This window comes from Rissa tridactyla, chromosome Z (assembly GCF_028500815.1).
Source record: "Rissa tridactyla isolate bRisTri1 chromosome Z, bRisTri1.patW.cur.20221130, whole genome shotgun sequence".
NCBI lineage: Eukaryota > Metazoa > Chordata > Aves > Charadriiformes > Laridae > Rissa > Rissa tridactyla.
In genome coordinates this window covers 23,969,935-23,984,094 of record NC_071497.1, presented here as the reverse complement: position 1 = coordinate 23,984,094, position 14,160 = coordinate 23,969,935, and the positions used below count along the sequence as shown (strand labels likewise).

Below are 14,160 nucleotides of genomic sequence, written 5' to 3'. Positions count from 1 at the left end.
CCTGCTGTGCTCGCAGGTCTGTAGGCTCAAAGCAGAGCTTCCTCACAGCAAGGGAGAAAACACACATCTACGCTAGACAGTGGATGCACGGTAGGGAGACAGAGCGCTGCCCATCTCACCTTAGCTCCATACCTTGGAGCACCACACGCATCTTCGGGCAGCACCGCACCTGAACTAACCAGGGCTGGAGAAATTATCTTGGCTGTGATGCTGAATTAACATGGTGATACGGCTTTCTGTATTTGTATTTCCCCCCTTGGAGCCCAGAGAGAATATCAGTACGCTGTACTTTGTGAACGTAACAGCTCAGATTAGCATTATATCAGATAAGGAAAGAAGGATATCTGCATCACAGCCTGTTGGACAATGCAGACGTGCCTTCTGCAGCTTCAGCTTAAGCAGGTTTAGCGCGAGAGCTTGGTTAAGGATGGGGAGGGGGCAACCTGACCAATGTGAGACTGTAAAGTGCAAAAAAAATTGCACTTGTAAAGTGTAAAAAAAAAATAAATAATTTCTTATCAGCAGACCTTTAAAATGTTTTTGGTTGCCTAGTTTTCTGCTAGCTTTCTGCAATAAGGGAGTTTCAAAATCTTTTTTGTAAGAGAAGCTCTAATAGCATGACTCTTTCAGCACGCTTTTGTGATTTGACAAGGCAATGCCTTTGGGCTTCAAGAGCACCCTTCCCCTCATCAAATTCTGCTCAGCTTTTCCTGAGATACTACGCGTTAAAATTGCCATTTCCATTCTCTCTTTCGTGTGCCTCAAGAAAACACTGGCCTCCTGCCAGAACAGTAATTAGCGTGACTACCCTACGGCACACGGGAGATGCCACAAAGGCAACAGCGAAGGGACAATGTGGGGAGCGCCTGGGAGCTGCAGCACAGTGGGAGCCCTGCGTGAGAGGGGCCGGGGACCTGCATGGTCCTCCCAACACCAACCTGCCTGGCCTTTGGCCCCTCCCCCACTAAAGGAGAGGTACATTGCTGCACTGCTTTTTTTTCCCCAAATACTAAAGCGATGAGAGAGTAAAAGGCAGGACAGATTTTCCTAAACCACCATCAGCTTCTGCAACACAGATTCTGGGGATCATGTCTCGCCTGGAAATACCAGATGGGGCTCAGCGTCCTGCATTTCTGGCTGATGAGGCGGAAGACCAAAATGCCCTGTCAACCAGGACCCAGCTGACCATAAGCATAAAGACGGCATCTGGTCTCAGCTTAGCCTAACCCGAGTGTCAGCAGTGTGTGCAGCGATGCAAAAGGCTCAGGTGAATGGCTAATGACGAGGCACAGCCAGAGATTCAGTGTCACTCAGAGAAAACGGGCCTTCCTGTTAAAGTATTTGCACCAAAAAAGGTACTCATGTACTACGTTAAAAGGTACTCATGTACTCATGTACTATGTACCCCTTATACTGGCCATTCTTAAGAACTTGCAAGATTTCACTAAAAATAGCAAGCTAGCAGCAATTGTCATAAAATTGTCATGTACTACTTACTCATGCACCACGTAGTTTGTGAACCAAAGCACTCAGAGGCTAGGAAACACCGCTGACAACCTATAGCGTTAGTTCAACCCATCTGTTTATTCTGGCGTAGTTTTCTATTACCAGATCATTAATTAATTATTACATTTTGTATTTTAAAAAATTATTAAAAGGTACTTTTTATTTTCCCTAAGGAGTCCTACCTTGTTCAGAGAACAACATAGATAAAGCTTACATACTCCATGGAGAAAGTGTTCTGGCAACCCCTAACCTTCAAGAATTTGATTTTGCAGATTAAATACTGTTCTTCTAACATGGAGAGTTCAGGGGAACCTGGAATGTCAATCAAGAGAAATTTGTGTAATACGACCCAATTACTCCCTTAGAGACAGCGTCATCCAATTTATACTTTACCCTACTGTTGATGGTCTTCCCAGCGTCATCCAGTTCTGTCAATCTGTTTGCTGCATCCAGCTATTCTCTCTCACTTGCTAATTAGTTTGTTAGCTGTTCACGAAGAGACTGTTTTAATGTTATGCGCTCGTGTGCTGCATAGCACAGTGAAACTCTGTTCACTGATTAGAGCCCTACTGGTACTACTAAAATAATTATTATACCACCCACATAAGAGGTAGCACACCAACACAGCACTTAAAAGACCACCTGGAAGTGCTGAGGCATGCAAAAGTAATGGGGAAAATAACTAAACAGGTTATTTCAAACCCTTAATAAAAAATATTTCTTTCATGACTGGGTTATGTTCTCTAAAATACAGTTTTGTCCACCCTGCTTTATTCATTATTCAGTTAAATATATAGTATGACAAAAAAATTGACAGAGGAATACTAGAATATCCCCCACCACAAGCAATGTATTAATAGGCAGACAAACCTCCAAACACATTTTTCCATCTGAGACTAACTCAGGAGCATGGTTTCAAAACTAATTAGCAAGGTAACCTTTTTCCCCTTCCCTTAGGAAATCTACTGTGGCCAATCCAAAACACAGCCAATCCAAAATTCAAATCTAGGCTTCTTGCCAGCCTTTACAGGACTAATTCCCACAACAGCCCAGAGAGTTTTGGCCATATTCAGCGCATAACTGAATGTGTGTTCACAGCTAAAGCACAAGGTGTTGTTTGTTGCATGGCAGCTTTCCCCTTATACTGGCCATTCTTAAGAACTTGCAAGATTTCACTAAAAATAGCAAGCTAGCAGCAATTGTCATAAAAACACATAAAACTGAACACAGTAGCACAGGTTTACTCATTCATGAACTTTCCAGATGAAACAATGAACTTTTAATTACGCAATACGCAGACCAACAACAGCAACAGGCATTTTCACAATATTTTGCTATGACACAGCCCAGGTGCAAAGCCTGCAGCAGAAACGCTGGGTTCGGTCACTGTGGCAGCACCTACACGGTAGGGCAGGTGCACTCCTCAACGTGGCCCACCGTTGTTGTGGTCCCTCCTTGTTTTACCTCCTGGCTGCTTCCCAGCGGCATGTCCGGACAGAGCTGATTCGTGCACTGCTCTCCCACACACCTGGGATTTCCCTGCAAAGAAAACCCGCAGGCGGGGGGAGACACACAGGGAACGGGAATGCTTGCCCACCAGCACAGAAGCCAGGCAAGAAACATGGGCCAGTAGAGCTCCATGCAGAGAGAGGCTAGAGCACCATGTCCGTCACAGTGCAAACTGTATCCCCACGGCACGACCGGTGTTGGTGCAAAGAGCAGGCAAACACCGGGAAGTGGGATGAACGCCTTCCTAATCCCATGGGAGAAAATCGAGAAGCACGGTGGCTTCCTGACCTTGGGCTGGCCAAGGAATAAAGATAAAGGCCAACATTAAATTTACACCACTAGAGCGTCACGCAAGGGAAAAGGGCAAAAAGGCTGTATTTTTGTTTGGAAAAGATGAGTTAATGGGGTTATGGCCTACGTACAGCTCATGCACGCTGCCATAATACAAAATGCACTGGTATCATACCATCAAACCATCTAGGCTGTTAGGAGGATGCTTCCTTATATATGCCTTTATGTGTTAAGCCCTTCACAGAACAGATGTAATCTTCTCTTACTTTCATAATGCCATATACATCATTAAATACATGGTGTGTATGCCTCTGGAAATGTTCTCAGTAATAGCCATTTCTATTTTATTTGCCTCTACAGGAAAAAGGGAAACACTTTTGAGAGCAAAAAAATACACTCACACCTCAATTTCCTCAGGAAATCAAAAATACTATTTTTAACAGTCTACCTTTAGTTCACAGCTGAATCTGACTTTCATCTCCAAGGAATGAAACTTGGTTAGAAGCTTATCAAGCAACTGAACTCATACATGTCTAGACTACGGCACAGAATTAAAGATATACTGAGTACAGCAGTCTGTAGCTCTCATCAGCAACCAATGATCTTCTGCTAATACTGTTCTGACTTCAGCCTCTACATGTTCAAATTCTGCTATAAACAGAAGAAATTGGCAAATATTTAGCTAGTTCAATAACTTACTATTATTTTTAGATGACACATGACATCTCTTGAGGCCAGGGTCTTGTGCAGTACACTCTCAGCACAGAACAGTGACTTGAAAAGCGTAACTGCTTGACGTAATTTAACCACAGGCCAGGCATTATTCCCTTTACAAAATTCAGGTAATATGAAGACCACCTGCTGAGCATCCCCTGCTCCTCACCTCTGACTGCAATAACCCTGCACAGGCTATTTGGGGCCGGGGGGGGAGGTACTACAGACAGTGCTGCCCCCAGCCACTGCCTGCTTTGGCTGGAACATCTCAGCCTTAGTTTCGATTTTCTTGCCTATTTAGGACTGTAATCTCCTGGTGGAAAAAGCTCTCAGAGGTCTGGTGAGCCCCTGCCAAGAAGTCTCAGGAGAGCACAGGCTCAAGGACACAGAGACGGCTCAGGTGGAGTAAAAATGTCTTTGCCAACACCCTGACTCCTGGGGTGGACGGGCAGCCACCACGCCAACCACACCATAGGCTCCGAAACAGGCGTTCAGCAAGCGGCCCAAGTGAGGCAGTCTGTGACACGCTCAGGGACGCCACTTCCCAGACACCACAGGGCCAAGGGAAGCAGACAGCATAGTACACCAAGCACTGGCCTCAGGGCACGGTATTAAAAGGGAAAAATATTAATTCTACTTTCATACTATAATTTTGTACTCCTCATACTTCCTTCATTTAGTTTTCAACAACATTTTGCATTTGATTCTGTTCCTATCTAAGACATTAAAGGCTATCCCAAGACTTTAACATAAAGGAACACAAATAAATTATTACTGGAAACCTGAGCCAGGAAATGGTGAAAGTTAGTGAAAGTATGACCACCTAATGCTCCACAGGCAAATGGCACAAACAGGGTAAATTTTACATATGGAAAATCCAATCTGCCATGCTTTTACTCACCGTTTGATGACTTCGGTCACAGTAGCGCAGTCCAAAGTAATCTATCTCCACTAGGTTTAAGTGACGAAATACGTAGCCCAGGACAACCGACCCTTTCGTTGACTTCTGTGGGAAAGAATTTACAGAGCCTATTCACAAAGATGCTCTGCCTTTGTCAGCTATGTGCAGTGGCATTCATGCATTCAGTTAGCTTTGTTAAGAAAAAAAAAAAAAAAAAAAAGAGGCAGTTCCCAGTGCTTTTAACAAAAAATTCAGCTGGACAGAAGAAAATATTTTATCCTCATACATGTTTAATCAATCATTCTGTAAATACCATTAAGTAGCTGACAGGTCAACAGTTACAAAATACAAAACAAACAAAAAAAACAACGCTCAAGTGTACTTGCATAAGCACGATGCTAGTGAACCGAGCATTTTTGTAGAAAATTTCTGTTCTCTGATTAAAATTCTAATCCCCATGATTTATGGTAATTCAAAAATCATACTCTTCTGCTCAGCATGGGCCTGTCACTCAAACTCTGACAATAAAGATCAGGAGGCAAAACTTTGCCCTTAAAATCTAAATTACACATCATTAGCTGCTCTGTTACTACTCTTTGTAAAGAAGTTTAGGTTTTATTTGTTTTCTTTTAAAATACTTTTCATAGTAGAAGTGGGAACCAACCAACACCCTGAACTGAAATAATCCTGTTGTTTTCTTGAATGCTACTTCATTAAGGGTCTATGCCAGTATTTGCAAACAATGCTGGGACAATATTGCAAACAACATCGTACTGTTGAGAATGCATTACAAAAAGCTCACTTCCACCTGAATGCCTCTTATTTGTCGGTTCGCCTGGCAGCCAACAACAAACAGACCAGGAAGACTGAGAATAATTACACAGAATGATCCCCCCTCAGAATCAATTAGAGCCTTTGACTATTATGGCCCTAAATTCCACAAGAAAATATGGACATAACTCATAATTAGGTTTTGGTTAACTGCTTCATACTGTATAAACTGCCAGGCTGTAGTAAAATCACTGGAGAGAAAAGAAACAGGAGGAGGAAGCTGTTGGATGTTGTTTGTGCTAACTCACTTTTTAGGCTACGAACCAATAATTTCAAAATTAAAATGGCAAATAACGTCGACTAAAAAATCACTTAAGTTCGCTTTGCTGGTGAAGTATCAATCACATAACGACAGTGAAGACGCATCTGTGGTTTTTTTCAGCAGGTGCATTTGGTCAGGGTTTGCACCTAGTCACATGGGCAGGGCCAATACAACAATTTCAGACGGCCACGCACACTCTAAGCAAGCCATGACAAGGTGAACATCTCTGGTAGGCTGGGAATTGTGTATCCATGCCACTCACCAGATTTACTATACATGTGCTTAAACCAGGAGATGTTCTTGAAAGGTTCTCAGTGTTTAACAGTCTAAAGTCATCGTACAGGTTGCTGACACTAAGGAACTGAAATGACACATTCCCTCAGCATGTACAGTGAGACTTAATGATCAGCCACCAAAAAGATAACAATTTGGGGGAAAACATGATTAAGGTAAGCAGAAATGCACTAAATCTCATTTTAGCATTTTGGATAAAACAGAGCAATACAGTGATTTTATCCTCAGATTCCTCAACAAGAATCTGAGCTTGGGTTGTAAGAATGATGCGAGACAAGAATCTCTTAGGTATGGAGTCACCATCAGGAGCACTACAGCAAAAAGACAGAAACAAAACAAAAAAACCCACACCTTTAAAAAAAATATTAAAAAATACAGGTTAAATTATTAGACAGCAGGGATTCAACCCTGAAGCGGTAATTGTCCTGCCACATTTTATCTTTAAATCAGTTGTTATTCAAAGAAGCAAGAGAGATGTCCTGCTAAAAAGCACTTAGTTATCTCATCATACCTCATATAGGGCAAACTACCTACACCATTAGAACTGTGTCCATTAGCACTTAAACAGTACAACAATGTCTTGGGAACCTAGGACTGGACAGGCATCTCCAGAAACAGACATGGGAAAAGCTCAAAATAAACGAGCAGCCCTGACTCCAAATTAGCCGCATGGATAAATGATGGCGACACTTCCAACTGGGTACTAAATGTTGTAAGAATGTTATAGACAAAAGGAGCTCCACCATCAGCTGCTCAGAGCCACAGGGTTTTGACACAGCTAACCAAAACATGGCTAGTAAACCGTTGCAGAAGGCATAAAAAGGGCTGCCTGCACCATGGCTTACAGGGGACATGGAGCGGGGCCCACTGAAGGCACAGCTGAGCTCCTGGGATCAGCAAAGCTCAAATCTGTTTGCTTTCAATGAGCTTTCCGCTCTTTGTCTGACCAATAACGTTATTCATAGTGTCAGTTAGTTTTATTAGCAGAACTAAGAAATAGTAATCCAGCAGCAATGATGGAGCTGTCAGTTTTCCATTCAGGCATCCTACCATAATACTACACGCTCCTGGGAGTAATCAACGATAATAACATAACAAAGAAGCTTAAGTCTTATAGGACTTTAACTTACATAACTCTGTGCCAGTTTAGGATTCAGCTAGCCTTCTTGGCTGGAAGTCGTCTTCTTCAGTCAGCTAAGGATCGCAATGTGCTCTACATAAATGGTCTTTGAGTCAGCTTTCCTCCAGTGGAGGCTAAAGCTAGCATGTTATCCCTAAGAAAAACGCACGTTTCACACATGGTTTGGCTGAAATTAACGACTGCTTTCCTTTCAGAGATAAATGGTAACAATGCATAAAAAGCTTTTTAACTGCTTTTTACTTACATTGCTAGGCTAAGAGAAAACACAAATGCCCGTTAATTTCTTCTCTTGACACAGCTTAGTTAACACGTCCGTCGTTGCAGGTCCAGCTGTGGGGAAAGGCTGAGCAAAACCACCCAACTTACAATGGCTGGGGTTTCTCCACCTCTACAGCAGCAAGATACCTAAGACTTTGGCTCTCCTCAGCCAAAACAAGACTGTGTGCAGTAGTCTCCGTATTCCTTCTTGCCAGTCCCTCTCACATCCCTCAGCAATGCCCGTAGGTACACAAGGCAGCGCTTTGCAAGGGTACTGCCAGGATGAGAGCAGAGCCAGCAGGTATCCTCGCACCCCTCTAACCTCACCTTTCCTAACCCCAGATTTTCCCAGCACCGAGGAGCACCCTTCAGGTAAAACACTGACCCTTGCTGAAACCACTGCAACCTCATTTTCCATTAAAGCTCTCGTTTTAAACCATGTGATTTCAGGGTTTCATGCAAGTAAATTGCCTCTTCAGGTGGAGTTAAGAAAAAGTTTTGCTGATGAATCCCTAAGTATCTACTTCTCAGTCCTGAAATACATTTTTACGGCATCAGAAGAAAGTTTTGCAGACTAAGAAAAGGCATCTTATTTCACCTGATAAAATTATGACAAAACTCAGCAAACCCACAAACTGAAACTATCAAAAATGTTAACAAAAGATGTTAACAGGATTACAGTCACATCATATGGCATTGCAAAAATTACATAATCTGTCTTGCATTAAGCTCAGACTTGCTAGAGGCTTGCATTCTTAGGGGTAAACCCAAGTATATTTGAAAATATCATCAGCAACGCTTTCAAGAGAGAACAAAGAATTGTTCGAATGAGTCATAACATCTTGCTTTACATGTTAGCACCGTGGCTTCATAAACCAGAAAGGCAGGTTTCTACTGGCTGAAGAAAATGACAGCCAGAACATTCAGGAGAGACCTGATTTAATTGTATTTTTTTAATCAAAAAGAAATTGTTCTTTTAAAATCGGTACATGCAGTACTACATTTTGACATACATTACTGTATATTTAGTCACCAGGCATTCTTATCTTCCACACTGCTCATTGCTTTTTAGCTCCAGTGAGGTTTTTCTAGTTGGATATTTTTTAATTTTCTCTTTTGTATTGTACGCAGCAGTGCAGGCCAAATCATATCCATAATCAATGTTAACTGAATTTAAGGACAAAGCAAGACATACAGCAATGTCTGCCTCAGTAGGATGTTAGTCTGTCTCTTGAAAGAAAAGTGGTGCAGGTAGTGAAGCCTCTTTTTATTAAAAACGAAATAAAAAACACATTGTTTCTTTTCGTTCAGGCATCCATCATGAAACCTTCCTCCTGAAAGTAATTAAATCCACAGACTCTACCTCTTACACTCTCATAAATGCTAAGGAAGATGCTGATGAATTCATGAGCCTTTGCTCAAAAAAAGGGCTTAAAACTCTGGTTGCCTTTTGAGATGCTTCCCACCACCACGACCACTGTTAGAGTCCTTTGGAAAGTCACACCTGATGCTGAATTAGTTATTCTGCTTGTATACTGGCAAGAGATAGCAATACAGAACAAGAGCGGAAGGTTTCTAATGCTGAAGGGAGTTTATATTAGAGTATGGAAAATCAAGGAGGATGCTGTAGGGGACAACAAACAATCACGCCGAGACATTCAGAAACACCTGCGTAACAAACACCCCCACATTTCCCTGTCAAGTCCAGGGCTGCTAACGAGCCCACCGAGTGGGAAGCGCATTTGATCGGCGACCTGTGTGACAGACAGCATCTCGTGCCCACACCGTCCCTGCACAAGGTGCTCCGCTCATGCTGGCGACGGAGGGTGGGCACCGGCACCTTCCCTGACGGTGGGAAAGGGCAGGGCAGAGAACGAGCACAACTCTTGACACATGTGTGAGCACTGACCAGACAGACAGCATCAGCATGCTGATGCAGACATGCTCCAGACAGTAAACTTTACACAGCATTTTCAGAGACCAAACAGCAGGATTTTGCCCTAAGTAAAGGCTACTGAGGAGACAGGAAAATTACGCACAAAAGCAGTGCACAGCCACGCAACTGAGGGTGAGCATTCCTGGCAAATATGTAACAGAAAAAGGTGTCTCCAAACAGTGCTTTCTCGCTGTTCTTTGCCCATTTTTCCCCTTTACCTCAAGCTCAGAAGAGACCAGACACCACTGCAGTTTTCCATCACCTTCCATCTATAAAAGCAGCAAGGCACAAGACTCTAAAATCAAAGTCCTTGGTGCTCATTACCCACACAGAGCAAGCACCCCTTTTCGCCAAGGCAGTCAACCAGCCAGGCCTCAATTTGCCCGCTGCATGTTCCAGCAGAGAAAAATCTTTAAATTAACAATGCTAAATATTTACAAATATTCACCTAGATAAAACAGCTTGACCTTAATTTGCACAAGGCATGTCCAAACACACAAGAATTTACATTAGTAAATAACTAATCACATAACACAAGTAAATACTTTCAGAAACTGAGGGTTTAACACAGGCAAATGTAATACCACCGTCTGCCCTAAGTATGGAACATACAAATGTGCCATCCAAACCGTACTAATGCATCCCTCCCGGTCTCTTTGTCCTTCACTGACAGCAGACATGACAACCTGTTTTCAGAGTTTTTTTCTGAGAACTCACAAATTTATGGATACATGCACAGTCCTCCCCAAGAACTCGACGCAGCACCCGATCTGTCCGTTGGATGTAACCTACAGCACTGCCTTTTAAGTGCTGTATGTTAAGATGCCTGCAGACTTCATTTTGTTTTTACTAATGGCCAATCTAATGCATTCCAGTTAGAAAATGCTATTCTAGAAAAATGTCCGAAGGCGCCTCTTATTTGTCTGGTTTTGCAACTAGTGTATCTGTCCTGAATTTAGAAATACCTTTAAAAATCCACTTAGGGGTCAAGTCCTTAAAAGAGAGGAAGACTCCTAAGAGCAGGGTCTCCAGTTAGTCAAACCTCCAGAAGCGCCTCAGCAGAGTTTTCTCCTGTCAGAGTAAAGAGGATGCACTTACATTTGGCACACTCATTCCAAATAAAGGAAGCATCCCATGTCTTCTAGTTCATTTTCTTGACATAGTTTCTGCAAAACCTTTTTCTGTTCATTGAAGCCTTCCTTGAAATCTTTCTCATATAAATTTGTTCCAATTTTAAAAAATGTATTTTTTCATGTTGCTTATTTTGTCTTGTATTGAAATACATCTGTTCTGAAGCATTTGCAATATCCATTTTTTACCTTTTCTGTTGTTTTGCCTTATTTATTTATTTTGCCCTATTTCTTTTATTTCTCATGTTTTACTGGAGCAATATTTCTAAGGTTGCTTCTCTCAATGTGTATACAAAATAAAAATTGCAGAATAAATACAAAGGTATCATCCTTTCATTTTAATCATCTAGTTCTGTTATGTTTGGTTCTGTTCCACATCTTTGATAGACTTTGTGATTTCTGCCTATGTGCAAAAGGAAAGCACTCAAGTACCAAAGCCTTCTAACTTTCCTAACTTTTCCTATAGTCATTGGTCTAAACACTTCTTTTAAATTAGCGTGCATTTTTATGAAGCACATAAAGCTCATTATGCACAGCAGTTTTAGAGCACCAGAACTTATAATTTAAGTATGTCATGTGCTTTGGTTAAGTGTTTTAAGTGCAGGACTAGCAGGAGAATATCAGTAAAAAGCTAAATACTAAAAGGCTTTCAGAAAGAGAAAATGTTAAAAATTAAAGAGGAGACACTCATTCTGTCAAAGTGTTTCAGGATTTTACTGCTACTTCAGCTGTTACAGAGAGCAGTAATACAGTAATACGGTTACAGTCTTGTTATAAGAAGTTGGCTCAAAGTTTTAGTAGAATGGTGGGGGTGTTTTATGTTGGATTGTTTGGGGATTTTTTTTAGGCGCAAGAAGAATAGAAAGAAGAAAAGATTAGTATACATCTTGTTAATCCTTTATTTTGCCATTTCTTTCATTCAGACTGAATAGCTGTACTGCCAGACCTGAGCACACCTGCAAAAGCTTGTTTGTACGCAGCACCGCAAGACCAACCAAACAGCAAACCACCTTCTCACACTCCCTCTCCTCAAGGAAGGCCCAAACCTGGTGTCCTGCTCAGCACTTGCTCCTGGCCCTGGTGACACTGTTAACCCCTTGACCATATTTTCCTTCAATATGACTTGTTAAGTGTAAATGGCCTCCTCCTCTGTTTCTTATTTCTGCTCCTCTCTGGCTTTCAGCTGTGTCATCCCACTTTCTTTTTGTTCGTTTGTTTTCCCTCTAGCCGACACTTTCTTTCTCTAAGCTCTGGTCTAAGCTCTTTTCAAACCTCTGGTCACGGAGTCGGAAACTTATGATGGTAATTCCCAACTAAATTCTCCATTTGTTCTTTAACCTTTTTTTCCACTCCCCTCGTTGAAGAGTAAGGGCTACAAAAGAATAACAAAGAAGTTTAAATCTGTGTCTTCAAGTCAATTCACATCTTACAGCCCTCTATTGAGCTCAGTTCAAAAAACCTTATTGAAAAATTTCTCATATTTTGCTTCTTCAAAAGCAAAGGTGTTAATATCAGACTTAGTTTATGATTTGATTCCGTTAACCAAACTGTCTCGTTATCATTCAGTCAAGAGATCGAAGAGAAAAAGTTACCAGAGAAACAGCGGAATCTTTCTCAGTTGCAAAATTATGGAACAGACAAAGAGAGAATTCATTTCTTGAAAGGACAGAGGCTCCTTTTCTTTCTGGCTCTGACGTAGGTGACACGGGGAAAGAAGAGAGTGGGAAATAGAAGGAAAAAAAAAAAGAGTCTCTGCATTAAATGAGCCTTTCAGATCACACATATCTTTGGCTCTTTTGCATCTTTCCCTCTGTGAGATGCACATCCCGGTGACGCAGAGCTGAGCTTTCCATGCGTGAGCTTCTGGAGGCCGCTCGGGCTGGGTGTGAAGCAGAGCTGTCCTCGGGAGGTGGGGTGAGACAGAAGAAAGAGACCAAGGATGCTCCGAGCTTTGCTCTGTGGAAACGTCCAAAGCCCACCGCCTATGCGCTTGCAGGGCTTCGGGTGTTGCCTGGGCTTGGAGCAAGGGTGGGTTTCCGCACTGTCCTTTGGGGAGGAATCGCAGAGCCCCGCTGCTTTTGCTGCTGGTGGGGTTTGCCCGCGGGGGGCTGTGGCACGGTGCAGGGGGGTGAAACGGAGCAGCTGGGGAGTTGCGCTCGGCCCAAGGCTGGGACGCGAGCTCTCGTCTTCCACCACGCACCCGTGAGAGCCCTGCTCGACCAGGGAGACGCTCACAGCCGCCGAGAGGAAAGGGCCTCCTCCCGTCTTGCAGCTTGTCAGCTTTGGTGGGTCCAAAGGGATGCGTCGCCTTCCATATTCATAGGGAATTATTTAAAATAGATCTGTGAGAGTGCAGGAGAAGTGCGTGCATTATAAATTCGCAAATACTTCTCTTCTGCCTTGCCAGGTACTTGTGGTCTATTGCTGGAGCATCCCTAATCGCACAGAGCCCCTGCCTGCCAAGGAAACATCACGGTATTTTTCATTTGCTGCTCTCCTACAGACTAGTCAAGCTATTTCTTTGCACCTGTCAATTGCAAACTGGATATTTTGGTACTGGATTCAATTGAGTCTACACTGCAACCAATCGACAACCTTTTTATATATAAACTTGTAGTTCATATATAAGTGCTTATTTTCAGTTTAAGATTCACCTGTCTTTAAGCATATTTTCATTGAAACACATACTGTCCTTTTACAGTCTATGTAATGATGATTTGCCACATCCCCAAAAAGCTTGTCCAAAATGTATCATTTTAATTATTTAAGAGCTCTGAGTTTGATAGAGTTTGTTATTTTGACTGACACTAGAAAATTACTTACTCCTGCAATGTTCACTGAATGCAAAAGGATACACTTGTTATCCTAAAAAATGTACATACATTTTCTGTACAGCTTTGATAACTCGATTGCCACGATGCTTCCCATAAAACCAATTTGACTCTACTGGAAACTTAAATTCTCATTAAAGTTTCTCATAATAACCATCTGGAATTTTATTTGAAAAAAAAAAATAAGGATTAAAATGTTTAAAAAAGCCTTCCTTTTTTTTTTTTTTTTTTAAATAGACATTCCTCATGAGAGCTACACTGGGAGTCTTTTTGTTCTAGAAGTATTTTTATAGATCTGCTCATTAGCAAACCACGCACACACACACACAAAAAAAAAAAAAAAACAAAAAAAAAACCAAACAGTCAACATGTTTGCACCAGGACAGGAATAACTTATCCATTAGCAGGCTGTAATGGCTGGTAATGGGGAACTCTATACACCTGCTTTCTCTCCTGCCCCTTCTAGAGTTTCCGGCTGTCCCGAAGAGCTGATATCCAGTGCCACACACTGCACGGGGTCACATTACCATTCTGCTGGTACTGGGCTGCATTCAAC

At 42.2% G+C, this 14,160-nt stretch overlaps 1 protein-coding gene across 4 annotated transcripts in view; it reads right to left on the bottom strand.

Annotated features, from left to right (window-relative positions):
- EPB41L4A (erythrocyte membrane protein band 4.1 like 4A) overlaps positions 1-14,160 on the bottom strand; it is a 134,050-nt gene that overhangs the window by 76,692 nt on the left and 43,198 nt on the right. For all 4 annotated transcript variants that reach the window (XM_054185043.1, XM_054185045.1, XM_054185047.1 and 1 more), the window contains exon 2: positions 4,922-5,026. In XM_054185043.1, the coding sequence (XP_054041018.1) occupies positions 4,922-5,026 (105 nt within the window). The remainder of the gene's footprint in view (positions 1-4,921; positions 5,027-14,160) is intronic.